Raw genomic sequence first — 18789 nt, 5'->3', positions numbered from 1 at the left:
TGTGATTTTCTGTCAGTATCAGTAATGACTGATGATAAATATCGTTCCTTTGTTTTTGGATGGTTTACAAGTTCACCCACGTATAGTATCGTATTCGGATCGTTCAGTCTCAGTTCAGTATCGGTACAGTGACATTGTGTTTATTGCATACGATGTTTTTGCTTCTTCACGGACGCGTCATGCCCGTATCAGACTACGGATTGGGATTGAGATTGAATTGGACCAATCAGAGCAAAGTTTACTAAACTTGAGATCAGTTTCCTCTATTCTGATTGATTAAATTTCAATCCAATCTCAATCTCAATCCGTAGTTTGATACGGGCTTTACGATGGTCAATAAGTTTGCCTGGTGAATCATTCCGTGCCCGTGCTAAGCGGATCACTTTTTTTGGATCGAGTCGTGGATTTGGATGCAAATGGAATATTATATATTTATTGCGTAATTTTATGGTAAAATTTTACGGTAAAATTACGCTTAATATAATATTTCATCGTTCATAAGCTGAGCCATCTCGAAAATCACTGACTTCGAACTGACTAAACTGTATACAGATATGTGTGAATAGATCTTAAGAGTATACAAAGATAACCATAGAATTATAAAATAAATATTAATAATATCTTGGCAATTAAAAAAGTTATTAACAAATATCAGTGAAATAATTTATGCATGAGAATATACGATACAATGAGAGAAGAAAAGACAAACAATAACTGAATTAACCATTATAATTAAATGTAAGATAGGTACAAAGCAGTAATTTTAGTACAATTTCATCAGATATAGGTGTATTAAGTAAAGTAAGATAGGCCATATATGTTGATTTAAAAGTGAGAAACGATATAACAATGTTAACGAAGAACTTAAATTAAAGATAAGGCAATTAATGAGATACGTATTCGATACTCGTTCATCGTAGTAACAGAAAGTTGAAATAATAATTCTGCGAAATTCGAACGTGTAATAACATTGTATAACGTTGCGAGCGTTAGCATAACGCGCGAAAATGTCGATCGGATTTATCGGTGCCTCCGATCCATCCAGAGCCGGGAGAAAATTAGCGCCGTCGTAGTGGGAGGGGGCAGAGACATAGAGAGGGACGAACACAGAAATGTATTTGCGAGCGAGCGAGTGGTCGCGGGGTGAGAGACATAGTAAACGGGACGAGGAGGAGGACTCGCGGCACGCTCGGCGCTCGGCTCTTTGAATCCGCGTTCGTCAGTCGCAGACGCGGTGCCGACGCTCGATCGCAAACCGATTGCAGACCGATTTTGTATTACTGACTGATCGTTAGTCATCCGCACGAAGGTAGATCGAGAGAGCTCGGTGAGCGAAATAACCGCAAATTGCAAATCGAATCATTTTCGGAAGGAGGAGAGATGTGTCCAGTCGGCATGAGGACGTGCGTAGTCCTGAGCACGATCGCGCTGGCGATAGTGCTTACGAACGGAGATAAGATCGGTGAGTGTGCCATTCCTCTCGCTCGATCAACGCGATCGACCTGCCATGGACCTGCCTTGTTATAATCTCGGACAGCCCACGGCGCGGTAATTGTAGAGAATTTTTCGTCGCGGATTTTCGAAACGCTCTTCGAAACTTAGCGGCACGACTTTGAAGCATGTACGCTTGGCATGATCGCAGGGAACGAGATAATGTTTGCGCTGCCATATAAACATCATGTTGTCCAAAATACCCGGGTGACCTTTTCTTCCGAGAAGAATTCCCTCGGAATTTGTCTCACGTTTGTCCTCGAATTCTTTGTCGCCAGTTTAAATTAAATTAATTACAAATATGTAATTTGAAATATATTTTTGCGCGAGAAGAAATATATTCTCAAATATATATTTTCTCGCGCAAAAATATATTCTGAATTATGTAATTGTAATTAATTTAATTGATGTTACATGACGATAATAATTTATAATTTATAAAAATACACTTACTGAAAACTAATTGCTATGTGCTACTAATATTTCAGATTTACTCCGAATGACTTTTAATGTCACTAATAATTTAATTATTAATTAAACTTGGTAGCGTAATTAATGATAATTATAGATTCTTTTACCTAAGAAAGAAGTCTCCAAAGAATTCTATATATCTTGTACACAATTTCTAACAACCTGTAATGATTACATTTGCTCAATCATAACAGTTGGATCAAATATGTTGCTCAACGGTTACGGTTTATGTCATGATATATTAATTCACATGTATCACGTTATCCGTGTGAATCATAATAATGCAGGATTTTCTTATCAAAGTGCAAAATACGTTTCCGCTTATTTGCTTATCACTTTTAATACTTAACTTTGCATGTATGTATAAATGAAACATTCTCCAGATAAATCATCTGCATCTTCCGAGTCATACTCATATGTACACAGTGCTTACGACTTTCCAACGTACTTTTCAATAAATTTATATTAAAAGAAATTTTACCGTGACACACGCATACCATAATTACATATGATTGATTACTGATTATAACATTAATTCGCGCGCCCATAATCTCAATCTCAAACTTGACAAAGGCCGCAGATTATTCGGACATAAATAAACAGCGTTATTTATTTTCGCTGAAAGTCTTCTACTTTTTGCAAGTCTGTAAATTGGTTCGTATATCTTAGATAAATCGAACATTCTAAAGATGTCTTTGATTGAATCGGTCATTGCTAAAGACACGTTTATGCGTTTTTGCAAATAAAATATTTGAAGGAGACATTTATTTGTTTTAAGTTATAAAGCGAATTTGGAAATACACTACGGCCAAAGAGGTCCATGATGTATTTCATTGTGTATTTCCGTTATAACATTACGTGGTTTGTGACAATTTTTCTGACAATGAAATGAAAAAATGAATAATTACGCTTTTTGAAACGACCGATTCAATTGCAGATACCCTTATCCCATGCCGAAATACGTCAGATTGTAGGAGCATGTCGACACTTCCGAGTGACGCTTTTTGCAAAGACGGGTTATGCATGTGTCCAAAAGTAGACACGGGAGATCAAGCTTGCTCTAGCATCAACGCATCTATGCACGAGAATAAAATTTCAGGTGATCAGCCACGCGACTCGAATATATTAGAGTTCTTGTCTTATTTGCCGAATCTTCCGAATAAAATGACTGTAAGATAATTTTTTTTTTTAGGTCCGCTGCTTTATCGAACGTGCATACACGCCCAAGATTGTAACTTCCTGGGCGGAATATGCAACACTACTATTCGCCAGTGCATTTGTTTAAAAGACTACGTGCCGTCGAGCAATAAACATCATTGCGTCGAAAGTAAGCGTAGGAAGACACGACAATTCTTTTATAAATATTGTCTAGTCGTCGTGAAAAGCGGGAGTAATCCTTGAAATTTTTCTAGTTTAAATATAATTTGGCATTTTTTTATTATTTAAATTATTGTATGTAATTGTTTATTTTTAATAGTTCTAGTAACTAATTTTAACGCTTATACGATTTCTTTAAACAGAGATCAACGCGATTGAGGCTTCTTGTACAGATGGAAATCAATGTTTAGCGTTTGTGCCGAACACTACTTGCGAGAACAGTAAATGCGTTTGTATATCGGGTTATCATTACGCAGACAACGCATGCGGGAAAGTAGCCGGTAAGTGTTATAATAATGTTTATTTCTCATAGAATAATTTTTTGTAAAGAAAGATTAAAAATTCAAGTTTTCTTTATGATTTGATCGATTCCATCGATTCGCGTGTCGATCACGATATGACATTATTGAGAAAAGTCTTTGATCGACGAACAAGTTCTTGAATTATTTTGTTCCGGGATAAATGAAAGGATTAATTTAACCGATAAGAATTATTCGCAATAAAACTTTTAACTTCCTAATTTTTTGTCCCTAATCTAATATTCTTTTCAAACACTTTTTTAACTAACAATTTTATTTCTACTAACAAAATGCGGGTATTACTTGGTAAATTAATTGCCGCTCAAAATAACGCGAGTCAAACTCATCCTAAGCATATGTATACAGAGAGAAAAAAAGTAGAAGCAAAAGTACAAGCTACTAGAAATTTCAGGAGAAATAGAACTTTGACTATATAATACGAATTTGCGGTAAGAAAAATGAATAAGTTCTGAAAAATGAACTAAGAAACAAACTAAGATATATGGTAATAATAATTAACTAATTGTAGTAAATATGGTTGAATGTGGACTATAAAAAAATAGTACTGTAAAATAATTGCATTAATAAAAAACATATTACTGATACAAAAGATATGTCATAATGCGATTATGGCATTAATAATTCATTTAAAATATGTATTTATCTGAATTGAAAGAATATAGATCAATTTATAAGAAAATACTATTTGATCCGAGTTTGATCTTGGTAGCTTAATAATATTTCTGTGCATTTCCACGTACACATATTTTTAACTTAATAAACTGCGCGCTAATTATTTATCGGATTTAATATACAGTAAAACACAGTTTCCGTTGGAGTAATAAAATCTCCCCTTCTCTCCCCCACTTAAATCGATATCGATATAACTTTGATGCTAATAAGCATTCTATTTAAATTACTGTAAAGAATTTAACGGAAAAATATTTCAACCAGGATTCGAACCTGGTATCTCCTTCAATGCGTGACGAGTGTCTTAAATGACATTTTCTTCTGAAATGATTTGTATATCATGATCTTGTTTCTCTTAATATTGAAAGAATATAATTCATCGTACGGAATCTGTAGCTATATATTATAGTTGTCTTGTGTGTGTTATTTCATTACTTATACTTAATAATTCATGCGACTACTGAAATAATCTTTAACATCCAGCTGTATCAAAGTAATTCGACTAATAATTTCTATACTATTGCAGTTATATACAAATATTAAATTACAGCACATTTTTTATCTTGATCATAATATTTTCATAATTCTCAGTACCATTTTCTCATAACTTTTTTTTCACGACTTTGCAAAACCACTTGCGGATGTCATATTGTAGCAGTATTATTTAATTTTTTCTAAGTGTAATCACGTTTGCAGAGTACAATGAGCCATGCACGAAAAACCAGGAATGCTCGCACGTGGAGGGTGCTATCTGCACGGATAACATGACATGCGGATGCGCGGCTGAAACGGTGCTGAATATAGACGGCAAGAAGTGTTTGGCGGCCGCCAAAAAGATCCGGGACGAATGCACGGAGTCAATACAGTGCACGGCAACGTTCGAGTTTTCAACTTGCGTCGACAATATGTGCCAGTGCGAGCAGAATTTTCATTACGAACACGAGCTGACGAGATGTTTTTCCAACAAAGGTATTCGAGAGTTTTCAACCGATAGTTCTCTCGTAGAATCATCGCGTCATGTTTTAAAAAATCTAATTCCAAAAATCTCTTTCTCCGCACCACGTCATAAGAGATAACAATTAATCGTTTTCATCGTTTTGCAGCGATCGGCGATGAGTGCGCGAACAATTACGAGTGTTACCAGGCCGAAGATTACGAGAACGATCCGTCGATTAAGTCTGTGACGTGTAACTTTAACACATGCACGTGCGCCGACAATTACATCTTAAGCGAGAACAAGTGCGTGAGCGCCGGTAAGTGAAAACCGATGTATTTAACACGCATCTCATATAAAACGAGGAAATTAATAATTATTTATGGAAGATGCATTTCGATTTTATTCGCTCTTATGTCCATTTCTACCGGTGCAGCTTAACTTTAATCTAGATTTAACTTACCTTTTATCTTTTTCTAATTCTTAGAACTAAGAAAAGGTAAAAAGTAAGTTGAACCGAGATTAAAGTCAATACACCTTGGTAGAAATGGACATTACTCGCAAATTCTTGTTCTTAATGCATTTTTTACGTTTTTGCAGGTTCGTCCTTCGTTGCGTCCATGTCAATAATCATCCTTGTAATAACGCTGACTTTCTTTTCATGAAGTGCAAAATACGATTTCTTCGAAGAGGCACACAAGTCGTTAATGGAGTTGAACTTTTAATGATTATAACATTGTGCATGCGCAAGAGAAATTTAATCTCAAGGAAGAAACGCAAGTAGGCCTGCCGTGGTTGAGGAGGCAATTCATTCTCGGATTATTTACTTGCGGATTATAATTATTTATGTTATCATTCGCGAGACTTTTCTTAAGGACTTTTAAAAATTCCTAAGGAATGCCCGTGAATTTTTCACATGTAATAATATCACGTTAACGCACACTAATCTTAGTCAAACGATACCTCACAAATCAAGGTGTATGGAATTCAGAGAACTTCATATATATATATATATATATACACATATATATATACACACACATATATATATATATATATATATATATATATGTGTGTGTATGCGTGTTTGTGGGATTGTGTGATAACAGAGTAAGAAAAAGAAATAGAAAAAAGAGAGCGAGATAAACCTGATTATCCAAGCTTTGATGATAGATCACAGCTTTATTGCGTATGTAGATTTGAATGATCGTACTTGATCGTGTTTGATCCGTGATATACTTAAAATGTACAGTAATATATTTAAACGGTGCAGTCGAAACGATATGAATAATAGCGAGGTCTCTTCAAGCGCAATGTAAAAATCGGCCGTATTTATCACTTTTATTTTCGTCGTTAATCGCCAAGGTTGTAGTGCATTTCTCGTAACACCGGAATTGCGTAAAACCGGACGCGAGAAAAAAAAGAGCAGCGTGAAAACGAAACAATATCAAGCACCGTTGTAATTACGCAGCAAAATACTCTCGGCGAAGGCGGCGCCAGAGGCTCGAACTATATAGGCGCACCGACGTGTTTAAAGCCTTCTACTCGCGTGCATTTAATTAACGCGGTTATTAATATGCGGATGCTGATGTGTTGCATACCGTTTCTTAGAGCAATGCAAACTGGATAGAATTTACGAGCGCGAAGAAAAGATTTAGTTGTTTGAAATCCTTTTTATGCGCTTCTATTTTTATACCAAGCCACAGATATACATCAAATAACTTTTTTTTGGTTCTACTTTTGCGATTGCTTAATGAAAAATAAGATAAAACGAGCAATAATAACGTTTCTCTCTTGCTTTTCAATACTTATTACTCCAAGATTATAAGTACTTATATCTGTAGTGCGGTTTTAAAAGAGCAAATGTCAAATTTTCAAAGCGTATATATTGTATGTTGTATAAATTTTAATTTTTATACATAAATAATATAGATAGCTTCGAAATTTTTACGTATGCCCTTTCAGAATCAAGTGAATCAATGTTAAACTTTAGTACTCCTCTTCGTTTATCTAGTTTATTATCGACATCCTTTTGTACTATTTTAATGAAAATACCATTTCAATGAAATTCACTGAGCTTTCAGTAAATGTCAGTAAATATTTTATTATAAAACTATATATACATAATATTATATTTTATACGTTATATTGCAGCGATACGTTATATAACGCGCGGTATCTTAAATATTATACATTTCTCATACAAATGAAACAATTATGTAACGCGCGATTTCTTAAATACATTTTTCACATAAACGAAACAATTCTATTTGTCTTTTATATTCGTACGAATCTTGTTCTTGTTCGAATAAATAGTCAATATCGTGTTTTATATATTATCGTTAAATTTGCAGGATACGATAATTGTTAGTACAATTATTGTTAGTACGATTCCGTCTCTCTTTTACATTTATATTATTACTATGATAAAATGTATAATATCTGCAATAATGCAACATATTTTATTATAAAACCATATACATAAAATATTATATTTTATACATTATATTGTGGTAATAGCATGTGGATTCTTAATCCTACATTACTCGCGTGGTTTCTTTTAACATAATTATTCGCGTGGAGTATACTTTATATTCCAATGTTATATCTCAATTTTCATTGTTCTTTTTAATGATTTAGTTACTAATTAAATAAAGATTGATAATATTTTATATGCCTTTTGGATAAAGATAAGCGCAAAAGTTCTTCCTTAATTGTGAAAAAATTTTTGTGCAGCATTCGAGCTATAAAAAAGTTTTACTCTGTGAATTTAACAAATTTCTAAAGCTAAGGTGTATTTTACATACCACACGAGTAACGTACAGAACTACATATATCTCTAAATGGCGATTTTATTCGTTTTTCACATTTTTATTGTTCTTCAAATAAATAGCTTGCATCGTTAAGCATATTTTGTATACACATATATCATTGAACTTGTATATAGTGAATATGATAGTTATTAATGCAGTTATACGATTCCGTCATTTTTATATATTTTTATTACTAGTATGATAAAAAATGTTATATAATATATGTGATAAAATCAATTATATTACATATTGTATATCGTATATTTATATTATAAAATACATATTATATTATATAATATACAAATAAAGATAGAAAAGTTTACTGGCTCTATACCTTAAGCTCGTTATTTTAAAGCACTGTTTAGAAATATTCACATTAGAATTAAGTCACGTATTCCCAATAGAAAATCCGCGCGAACGAAACGCTAACCGACAAAGAATCTCAATAATTCGTTATTGTTATTCTCATTTTGACTTTAAAAGAAACGCAGTATAATAGAATAAAAGTATTTAAATAATAGTATAATGGAATGAAAGTATTTGAATAATATAGAATGAAAGTTTGGTGTTTAAAAAAAAACAAAGAAATTTCATAAGTATCTTACGAAAAATATCACAAAGAATAATCTACACGCGCATTGTTGCTCTTGTTGCATAATACCGTCCATCAATGGAACGCCCACATCATCTCCACTTGCGTACAATTGTTGAGACGGGAAATAAAAGGGCTATCCCACAAGCCGGCTTATATCAGTTGCAAGACGCGATTAGATAAAGCCGCATAACTTCGGGTGATCGCGCGATTCGCGAATACCCGGAGTTCCAAATTGTTGTAGAGAAATTTCATTGAAGGTGCCTCTTTCTCGCCAGAATTGTCGACGACGAGGGCAGATTCTTCGAAGGAATGGCGGGAGTGCCAAGAAGGCAGCCGAGGAGGTCTCCAGGGAGGGAGCTACGGAACGTTGTACTGTCAATCGCGCTTCGTTTCGCTATATGGAGTGCAGTCGCCGATGCGCACGGCCAGCGCGAGCATCTGTTCTATCGACGTGAGTTGTAACAAGTGTGTAACACGGGGTATCGCAATCTCCAAGGGATACCGCGGGGATATTACGTATCAATAAGAAAAAACAGGTGCAATAGAAGAAATGCGATACAAGAAGACGACTTTAGAAAAGCAATTAATATAATAGAAATACTTGAGATATATAAAATTCTAACATGAGAGTGTAAAAATCGAACTAAATATAAAGTTGTAATAATTTAATTTAATTAAAGAAAAGTATCGAGAGATATCGTGCGAATATTATGTGCTGATAAGAAAAAGCAGGTGCAATAGTGTTGGAGAAACGCGATAAAAAAAATATCAAAGGAGATGCCTTTAAAAAACCAATTAACGTAATAGACATATCTAAGAAGTATAAAACCTTAACGTGAGAGTAAAAATTGAACTGAATATCAAGTAACGATTTCAAAGTAAAATATTAAGTGATATCGCGTGAATATTACGTATTGATAAAAAAAAAGTGGTTGCAATATTGTTGGAGAAATACTGTAAAAAAGTATCAAAGAAAAAATATTTTTAATGTAAGAATCGAACTAAAAGTTTCGAGTTGTAGAGAATTCAAAGGAAAGAATCGAGCTGTTGCGTGCTGCGAATATTTATACGTGTTGATAAAGAAAAGCAGGTCCAATATCGTAGAAGAAACGTGACAGAAAAGTATTGGCAGAATTAGAAAAAGTCTTTAAGAAAACAATTAATATAATAGAAATACTGAGACATACAAAATCTTGCAATGAATGTAAAAATCGAACCGAATATTAAGTTGTAGTGTATTCTGAAGAAAATATAGAAATATTGCATGTAAAGTTACGCTAAAATTAAAAGAAAGATACTTGTAAAAGAAACACGTTTGAGGAATATTTTCTGTAAAAAATTAATTCAATTCTCTCCTAATTTAATATTAACGATACAATCATTGTGAGCGTACAAATCGAATGTTACTCGATATTCTCAATTACGAAAATTAAATATAGAAAACTAATACTGTAATTTCGAGATGCTGGAAGATAAACGAAACATAACATTTATTATTTGATAGTGATCAGATATTGAGATTAATTGGTTGTCTCGGATAATTGCTGAAACGAATAAAGTGATTTTTATTTAATCGAACCGCCGTGTGTTAATTTGGGAGAAATCGCAAGCATGACTGTTTTAAAGACAGTATTTTTGTGACCCAGTAATCTTTTCCTCTCCTCTGTGGAGAATCGCGAAGATCGTAGGATCGTGGAGACCGGATCTACGCTCCTGGTTCTCACAGTTAGGTGAATGTCGAGTAGAACCGCTCATAATTAAAGAACAAAGGGGAGCCTGTTTCCTACGCTCGCCTGTTATTCGATTTAACAATGTGTTTTGGAAGCGAGATTGCAGCACATCGGATCTTCAACAAAGCTCGGAATTGCATAAACTGCTAGCGCTGTGCAAGTAATGTCATTGATGTCGAATCGAATCGAATCGAATCGTCAACATTTCATTCGAACCGAAGCGAATTGAACTGTTGAAATATAATTTTCAATTAACAATATAATTATTATTAGAATAAATTTTAACACGTGGATAATAGGAGATATTTTAATGTGAAAAAAATATTGATTATATAATATAAATCTTTTTAAAGCAAAAAACATATTAAATATTTAATATAGAACTAATATAGAACTAATAAAATATATTTTAAAATTCGAAGTATAGGCTCCAATGGAAATCTACGAATATAGAAAACGGGCTAACTAAGAACCAAGCGCGGTAAATGATGCAGTAACTGAAACAATTAGGCAAAAAATCATAGATAAATTATATTAAAATATTCTAATGTAATATCCATTAACATTATCCAATTGCATACATAGAAATTAAAATAAAATAATATAGTTTATTTTATTATCAATATTCATACTATTTTACTATTTTTTATGCATATTCAAACTTATACTTGAAATTTGATAAAGTCACAAAACTTGTCAAAAGTTAGAAATAAATTTTTTTACTACTATTTAGTTGCTTAGTGAGTGGTTATAATACTAGTGATTATAATGCATTCACTAAATGTACCTATTAACATGACCATACTTTTGCTTACTAATAGAGAATATGATTTTATCAATTTGACAATATATATGATTCGTCTTTGAATCATCTAGATTCGAAATTTTTGAATAGTTCGCATTCAAATTATGGAAATTCGAATTCGAATGGTTTGCATATCTCTAATCATTAACGCATCGTTAATGGTCTAGTTTACACCGATCACTTGATGCGCGTATTAAATAGTAAATAACTAGTAAATTATAGTTCGATTAGTGGCTGATTAGCTCAAATACTATTTGATACGTGTATCAAGGGATCGGTGTAAACTAGGCCAATGTTGTCGCGATTACCAAAAAGTGCTTAATTACATTAATTCGATTCTCGTTTTATTCCAGTGTTGTTTAAATTATCCATTTTTTTCATGTTTATTTCTTACAAAGCGACCGCTTTATCCGATTGATCGTGTTACGATCATCGTGCTCGAGCAAGAATTCAGCGAATAAGTATAGCGTTCGAATAGTTTTCACTCGCAGTACGATACTGTTGACACATAACATGGCTTCTGCTGTTGTAGCACCGCGTTGCGCAACGCAAACCGAAACTATAGAAACGTAGGGCGCTAAACTCGTTTGTTCGCCGCGATCGACCTTCGAGCGTTCACGGGACCGTCATTGAAATCCAAAGCGGGGAACTTCGCCCACGGTTTCGTGTCGACAGACCCGCGGCACTGAATAGTGGCCCATAATCGCTCGGAGCGTTTGGAGGAAACGTGAAGGCGGAAGTTTCGGGTCTACACAATACAGTGAAATATAAAACTAATATTATTAACATAAAAAAGAAGCTAAACGGAGAATTTCAAAACAAAATGTCGCGTTTTTAGAAAATTAAAGGGTCTTAATGCACTTAAAAATTTTTTGTATCCGCATGGTGCATATAAATGTTCTTCCTACAGTTTGTATTTCGAAGAGATGACACTTTTCACGCAATTTACAAAGCAATTTACACGGCGCGTTCGCTATTAGAACACCGCTTTGATGTGCAATTCTAATTCAAATCGAACGGGACCAGGACGTGTTAGGACGATTTAGCACCTGTTGCTCGTCAGCGACAACTCAACGCGCAAACTATTTCTAGTGATTACTGCCGATGAATGTGCGATATTTGCACGTTCAAATCGTAGCCGTATTCGCTACGGGGTACGTGGAAAATACTGTATCTTCCGAACTGCATCTTCCGCCTGTCAAAATCGACGAAACAAGACGATGCTATAGCGACGAGCTTCCTCGCACGCGATCGTTTGTAAATTGAAACGTCAGCTAAAATTAGCCGTCTAAAATTAACTAAAATTGCACGATAATTACCAATTACGTGCCGTAAGACGATTTTGATTTGAATTTGATATAATGGTCGTAATTAACTTTCGTGAGTACGCGTCTACGAATTGTAGCGAAAGAAAGATTTCTCATGTCGGGAATCGGAAATTTTGTCCCTCGATGTGAATTTTGAATCCAACAACGAAGAAAGACGACATTTTGATTAATCTGTTGAAAAAAAGATCGATTTTAATATATATAGTATAGATATGAACGCACCAACACCTTATTATTACGGCTCAATGCTTCTTTGTCTTTGATTGATTTTTAATCTTGTGAGCCTTTATTGTTATATCGATTTTTAGATTATTCGCCGGAAATTTCAAAATTTACCCAGTTTTCTTGATCAATTTCAAGATTCAAGACGGAACGAAAATTGATCATGGAAAATCGATCTCTCGCTAAACAGTTCTTAATGGTTCCAATCAAGTTGGAATCTTATAATCTCTTATACAAAATATATATGCCTAACGAGATCTCGTGACTCGGGCAAAGTTCCAGATCGATTCGTTGGGGACCGATCGAATGACGGTGGGTTCGTCGATGTCTCGCCTTGGACAGACAAGGAAGAAGCGATAGACAATGTCGAGGGACCCGACGATGATCGCGCGGGATACGCCTCATCGATGATGTTAATCCGAGGGTTCACCCACGTATCCCTGCCTACGATTGCGCAACGATTGGACGGGACGCGACGAAACAATGCGAACGTCGTCGTAAGCTAAACGGAGAGCCGACTGTCGGAATCGTGACGTGGCGGCCTTCGAGTGATCGGGATCGGGACGATCCCCGTCTCTTCTCGCGGGATTCGAAAATGACAATAAGTCGGCGGCGACGGCGGTGATATGATGAAACGTTTCGTCCGCGGCGTTCGTCCGCCGTCGTTGTCGCGAGGATGACGAGAACGTGGACGGTATACGGCTTCACGGGGCTCCTCGTCCTCGTACCCGTTACCGTCTGCGCGACGATCACCTACGTCAACGGCAACGAGGACTCGTCCCTGCGATGCAACGATCGCAGTAACGCTAATCGCAGCAATAGTAAGCAAACCGAGCTCAAGACAGAACCGATAACGATCGTATCGCGATTCCGCGCAATTTGACTTTCATTTATTACGAATTAAGTAGTAAGGACAAGAGCGTGCATTAATAAGGAACACGCAAATACCGTGAAATATAAGGATCCTTTGACCGTTCATTCTTCACGGATCATGTCTAATCGATTGTTATAAGTCGAACTTGTTGTGTCACGGTAAATTAGTCAGCGAACGTATAAAGCCGATTGCTTCATACATCCGCTGATGTCTCCCTTTATTTTTTAATTAAACATAAAGTACCTACAATTTTACGTAATTTAAAAAAAATTTTTTTCTCCATTATAAACTATAATGGTATAAAAATGAGGAGACACAAATTTTTGGCGTAATATTCGATTTATATTCAGATTTGACTTTAAAAAACTTCACCGCGTTACAAACAAGGCGAATATTTTCTTTTTTCAGAAACCTTCTCCCAGTGTAAATACGATGTCGACTGTATTCCGAATGCGTTTTGCCGGAACCAGCAGACCTGCTCGTGCAAAGACGATCATATCGAGTTCAGGAATAATAATAACTATAAATGTTTGAGAGGTACTTTTCGTTTTTTTATCACATTTCTCGAACGTGATATCTGCAACGTCGATTACGCATTAACATTTAAGTTTCTAAACTGGGAATGAAATAGGATTTTAATCTTCTCGTGCCTGGTGGAATATAAACAGGATGGTAGTTAAGTACTCTAAAAGATTTTAAGGAGTGATTCCTCACACAAATTCAAGACGAAAACTTTATATGACTATATGTCCGAAACGGCTTAGTTTCAAAAATACAGGGTGTTAAAGTTAAAGGAAAAATTTCGTTATTTCCTAAAATTTCGAAAATTACTCGGGTTATTTTGATAAAATTTTGTGTAAACTTTGAAGGACATGAAGACTGATCTTTTGGGGCAATAAATTTTTGAAAAAAATTTATTACTTAATTTCAAAATGATGGATTTAATATGGCGGACCAAAATGCAAAATTTTATTATATATTTACATGTAACTTAATGGTATATGTAGGTTTTTGAGGTCGCTGATGACAAATCTGCAGTAAAAATTCCAAAATTTAAAATGCGGATTCAATATGGCGGAGTAAAATACTAAATTTTGTTGGATTGAATGAAACTTATTTTTCAGAAGTTTTTTGAGCCGCTGATTATGAATCTAAAGTCGAAATTTTAAAATTAAAGATGTTAGATCTAATGTAGTTGACAAAATGTAAATATATGGAAACAACTAATATTTTATCAGCGATCTCAAAAACGCCTGGAACATGAGTTTTATTCAAATCCAAGAAAATTTTGTCCGCTATATTGAATCAGCCATTTTGAATTTTAAAATTTTGACTACAGAATCATAATCAGTGATCCTAAAAATCTTTAGTAAGACATAAATTAAATACTAATCATTTCTAGAAAAAAGTCAGGCACGAAAGGGTTAAAGAATCCCGAGATAGCGCGGCTTTAGACCCTGCGCACAATAGCGTACATATTAGGAATAAGAATAAATATTAAATATTAGGAATCGAAATTAGAAATAATAATTAAACGTAACGCACAATGAAAAAGAATAAAATATAAGATATAACTATAGGAATATTCCTACATTTACATATCCTAATATTTAACATTTATTACAAAAATATTTCTATATTTATATATCCTAATATTCAATATTTATTCTTATTCCTAATATATGTGCTCTGTTGTGCGCAGAGCCTTAGATCTCGGTCTAATTATTCGAACAGTCGGGAACGATGTCGTCGACCTCAGAAACGAGATCCCGCGGAGATATCCGTTCATCCCTATTCCTATCCGTTCCTTTCTCACGATCCCGCCTCACCTGGAGCGTGTCGTTCGTCGTGCTCGTTGAGCCGACAGAGATCACGAATAATTTCTATGAATGAGTCAGGACGGCGTATAAATCCGTCTCTTTCGACACGATCGAAAAGCGATTGAATAAAGTTAGTAAAGTTTCTAAAACAAACTTCGAAGAATGAGGTCGGCGTTCTGTCGATTCGACATTCGCTCAATATTTTATGATTATAATTAAAATTATGTATTACAAGACGCTCTGCATGGTTGTTCCATCCATCGATTATGTGAATCTTGAATTGCGCTCAAAATTTCACTAGATTATCTTTAGCGTTTTATATACGTTTAGCAACATTTAGCAACAACGTTACCTTCAAATACCGTGCATGAATTCGCATATAAAGAAGGAGGTTTATTCGAGCTCTTGTTAACGAGAATCGAGAAACTTTTTCGCGTCGCGAGTGTAGAACGTAACGAAATACGCAAACTTAGAGACGGAGACATTCATAATAATTAAGGCACACGTTATTTCAACAGTGGCTACACGCATCGGCGATCCCTGCGAGGAGGACATCCAGTGTGAGTTTACGTTTACACCGCAATCGGAATGTCGAGGAGGCACTTGTCAATGCGCCCACGATTCCCACTTCACGGATGGGAGGTGTTACGAGTCCGTCGGTGAGCGTTACAACTTTTCCTGAGAAATATCCCAGCGCCGCGCCGGTTAGCCCCTTTACTATGCATATATATGGGATAAAATAAATAACTTGTGTTAGTGCCTAATAACAAGAAATGACGCGACGAGCGGTCTATTCAATGCCACATTCAGTGCGCGGAAGCGAAATTATTAATGATTACTCGTAACGTAATATAACATAACAAAATAACGCGGTTTGTCTTCTACCGTTAGCACTCTACTTTCATTTTGCACGTAAATTACCTGCGTTTACAATTGTGTGCACAATAATCAAATGCAAAAGAAAGTCGGTTAATTGAATTAAATTTGTTGATTTATGTAATTAAGTAAAATTATGGTGATTGTTCTTGGCTTGCATTCAGGTTTGGGAAAACGTTGTCGCTCGAACCGCAATTGTCATATCAAGAATACTTTTTGCGAATACGGTTTTTGCACTTGCGGTTTGCGTCATCATGCGAATCTTGACAACACCGACTGTCTGCCGAGCGCCAGTAAGTATTACAACGATTGACAAAAATTTTGTTATAAGTCCAATGTTTTTTGAGAATGTTGTTTGAGGATCTTGTTCGTTAAGCTGCAATCTCTTTATTTCTTTTCGGTTTTTATCCTACTTTTTTTAAATTTCTTTAATTTAATATTAATTAATTTATGTAATATATGCATAATACACTTAATAATATAATATATGTAAAATATTAATTAATGAATTATTTTATATAAACATCATATATATCATATATATTAATTAATAAATTAAAAGTATATTAATTTAATATTTGCATACTGTTTAACATAATATTTAATGAATTTAACGGTGTATTACGTTACGCAAAAATGATAATTTGTATTTATATTAGCAGTTCTTTTTAAAACAACAAATATAAAATAAAACAAAGGTGAGAAATTTCCTCTGGGATAAAAAGTAGTTTATCGAATGTTATCATGGAGTTCATAAGAAGCATCTATTTTATAAAAGTCTAGTCTAGATTTACCAAATCTAAATCCGTTTTCAGAGTTGGACGAGCACTGTAACAGCGATGACGAATGCATCGTGGAGAATTCAAAGTGTATGCACAACAGATGCGACTGTAAAGTAGACTACGTGCTGGCCAAGGGCGATCAGCGGTGTTTGAAAGCCGCTTCCTGGGTCGGCGAGAAGTGCGAGCAGCAGTCCCAGTGCCAACTGTTTCTGAAACATAGCCAATGCGGCGCGAACAAGACGTGCGAATGCGTTGCCGGTTCCCACAGACGCGGTCATCGATGCTTCGTCGACGTAGGCGAGTACTCGAACACCTGGATCCTAACTGACGTCTCGCACTTACCCGATAAATGCGATCGTTCGATCGCCTCAATTCGAAATAATTGTCGCGTGCTAATCTTCCATTAAAAACAAATTAAATAAAACGTAGAATCAAATGATTTAGCGCTAAATATATGCGAAATAGAAATATGGATCTTGTGTCATGTCAAATTAGTCAAATCTCGTCATTCGAATCAGTCACGCTGTGATTCCGATACGTCGATACGATAACGCTAGAAAACTCCATATATTTCAGAACTGGGCGGCCGTTGTGAAACTCACCATCACTGTATCACCATGACTTTGAAGAACTCCAATTCGACCTGGAAATCGAAAGTGGACTGTGTTGACGGTATAGAACCGTTTGTTAAATACACGGTGATTCATTATCACTAAAGGATTTAATTTGAAATGTCATTTTGTATCTTTTCACAGGCTTCTGCACTTGTACCGAAGGTTATACATTGATGGAAGAGCTGCAGGATTGTGTTCAGTTCAGTGATAATGGTAAAAATATTTATAACCATGTTATAAATTCTTCAAACTAGAGAGTACGTTTAGCAAATATCTATAAAAGTATATCTCTAAAAAATATATTAAACGCATAATAATCAAGATATTTTTCTTGATTATTAATCTTACAATTAGTAATATATTATTTTTAACTCAATATTTACTTAATATTTTAAATTTTTTGTTTTTATAGGTGCAACGAGATGGCAAGTATATAGAATACTTCCTATCGTCGTTATCGTAAGATATCTCATGCGCGGTGGATAACAATTCGTATTCAGCAGCATGAGAATTAATTCATCGATTTATTAATTTAGAGTATTTAAAGATACAAAAAGTAGGTTATTAATTTATGTAATTTAGATCCGTATTGTTATATTTATCATCGTATTTATTTAAATTGTTATTTAAATTTAAACTTTAAACACTAATGTAAATTTGCTACTGTAACTAGCTGCTATATTATAAGCAACCAAAGAGAATCAGCACTTTTTCCCAGAAGAGCAATGAATCTACTGAATTAATGACACCGTTTTATTTTTTATTTCTTTTTATAATAGTCAGTCATTGAGACTATAGGGTACACGTGAGCAAAATGTCATTCAATCTCTATAGGTACATGTAAAGCATCGTGTTATAACCACACACAATTGTGTTCTATTTCTATAACAAAATAATACTTTACTATGTTCTGTAAAATATTTAGACGTAACTCCTCGTTATTTTACATACAACAATACTCTTTAAATTTTCAAAAATTTTTATTCTTGAAAAGATTCTCTTCTTCATCGCTTCGTCCTTTCGTGATAACACGCGTCCCACGTTTCGCATGTCGTAGCATATCTACTT

At 34.6% G+C, this 18789-nt stretch overlaps 2 protein-coding genes across 7 annotated transcripts; both read left to right on the top strand.

The window, feature by feature from the left end:
• Positions 1-1138: 1138 nt before the first annotated feature.
• LOC139808196 (uncharacterized) lies at positions 1139-6536 on the top strand. Of its 3 annotated transcripts, none has more exons than XM_071769905.1 (7): positions 1139-1462; positions 2900-3061; positions 3155-3289; positions 3483-3620; positions 5025-5297; positions 5432-5581; positions 5863-6536. In XM_071769905.1, exons 1-7 carry the CDS (start codon positions 1381-1383, stop codon positions 5925-5927), a joined length of 1005 nt encoding a protein of 334 aa, XP_071626006.1. In that variant the 5' UTR covers positions 1139-1380; the 3' UTR covers positions 5928-6536. The 3 variants fall into 3 exon arrangements, with proteins under 3 accessions (XP_071626006.1, XP_071626008.1, XP_071626007.1); XM_071769906.1 differs by having other exon boundaries at positions 1443-1548; XM_071769907.1 differs by lacking the exon at positions 2900-3061.
• Positions 6537-8964: 2428 nt separating this feature from the next.
• Positions 8965-18698, top strand: LOC139809005 (uncharacterized). 4 transcript variants are annotated; one of them, XM_071771589.1, is made up of 9 exons: positions 8989-9121; positions 13032-13576; positions 14038-14166; positions 15968-16108; positions 16490-16618; positions 17141-17404; positions 17684-17779; positions 17863-17934; positions 18134-18698. In XM_071771589.1, exons 2-9 carry the CDS (start codon positions 13432-13434, stop codon positions 18205-18207), a joined length of 1050 nt encoding a protein of 349 aa, XP_071627690.1. In that variant the 5' UTR covers positions 8989-9121; positions 13032-13431; the 3' UTR covers positions 18208-18698. The 4 variants fall into 4 exon arrangements, with proteins under 4 accessions (XP_071627693.1, XP_071627690.1, XP_071627691.1 ...); XM_071771590.1 differs by having other exon boundaries at positions 9078-9206; XM_071771591.1 differs by having other exon boundaries at positions 9108-9135.
• Positions 18699-18789: the final 91 nt, after the last annotated feature.

Source organism: Temnothorax longispinosus, chromosome 2, assembly GCF_030848805.1.
Source record: "Temnothorax longispinosus isolate EJ_2023e chromosome 2, Tlon_JGU_v1, whole genome shotgun sequence".
Lineage (NCBI taxonomy): Eukaryota > Metazoa > Arthropoda > Insecta > Hymenoptera > Formicidae > Temnothorax > Temnothorax longispinosus.
The sequence above is the reverse complement of the archived record's forward strand: the minus strand, read 5'-3'. Positions and strand labels throughout refer to the sequence as shown.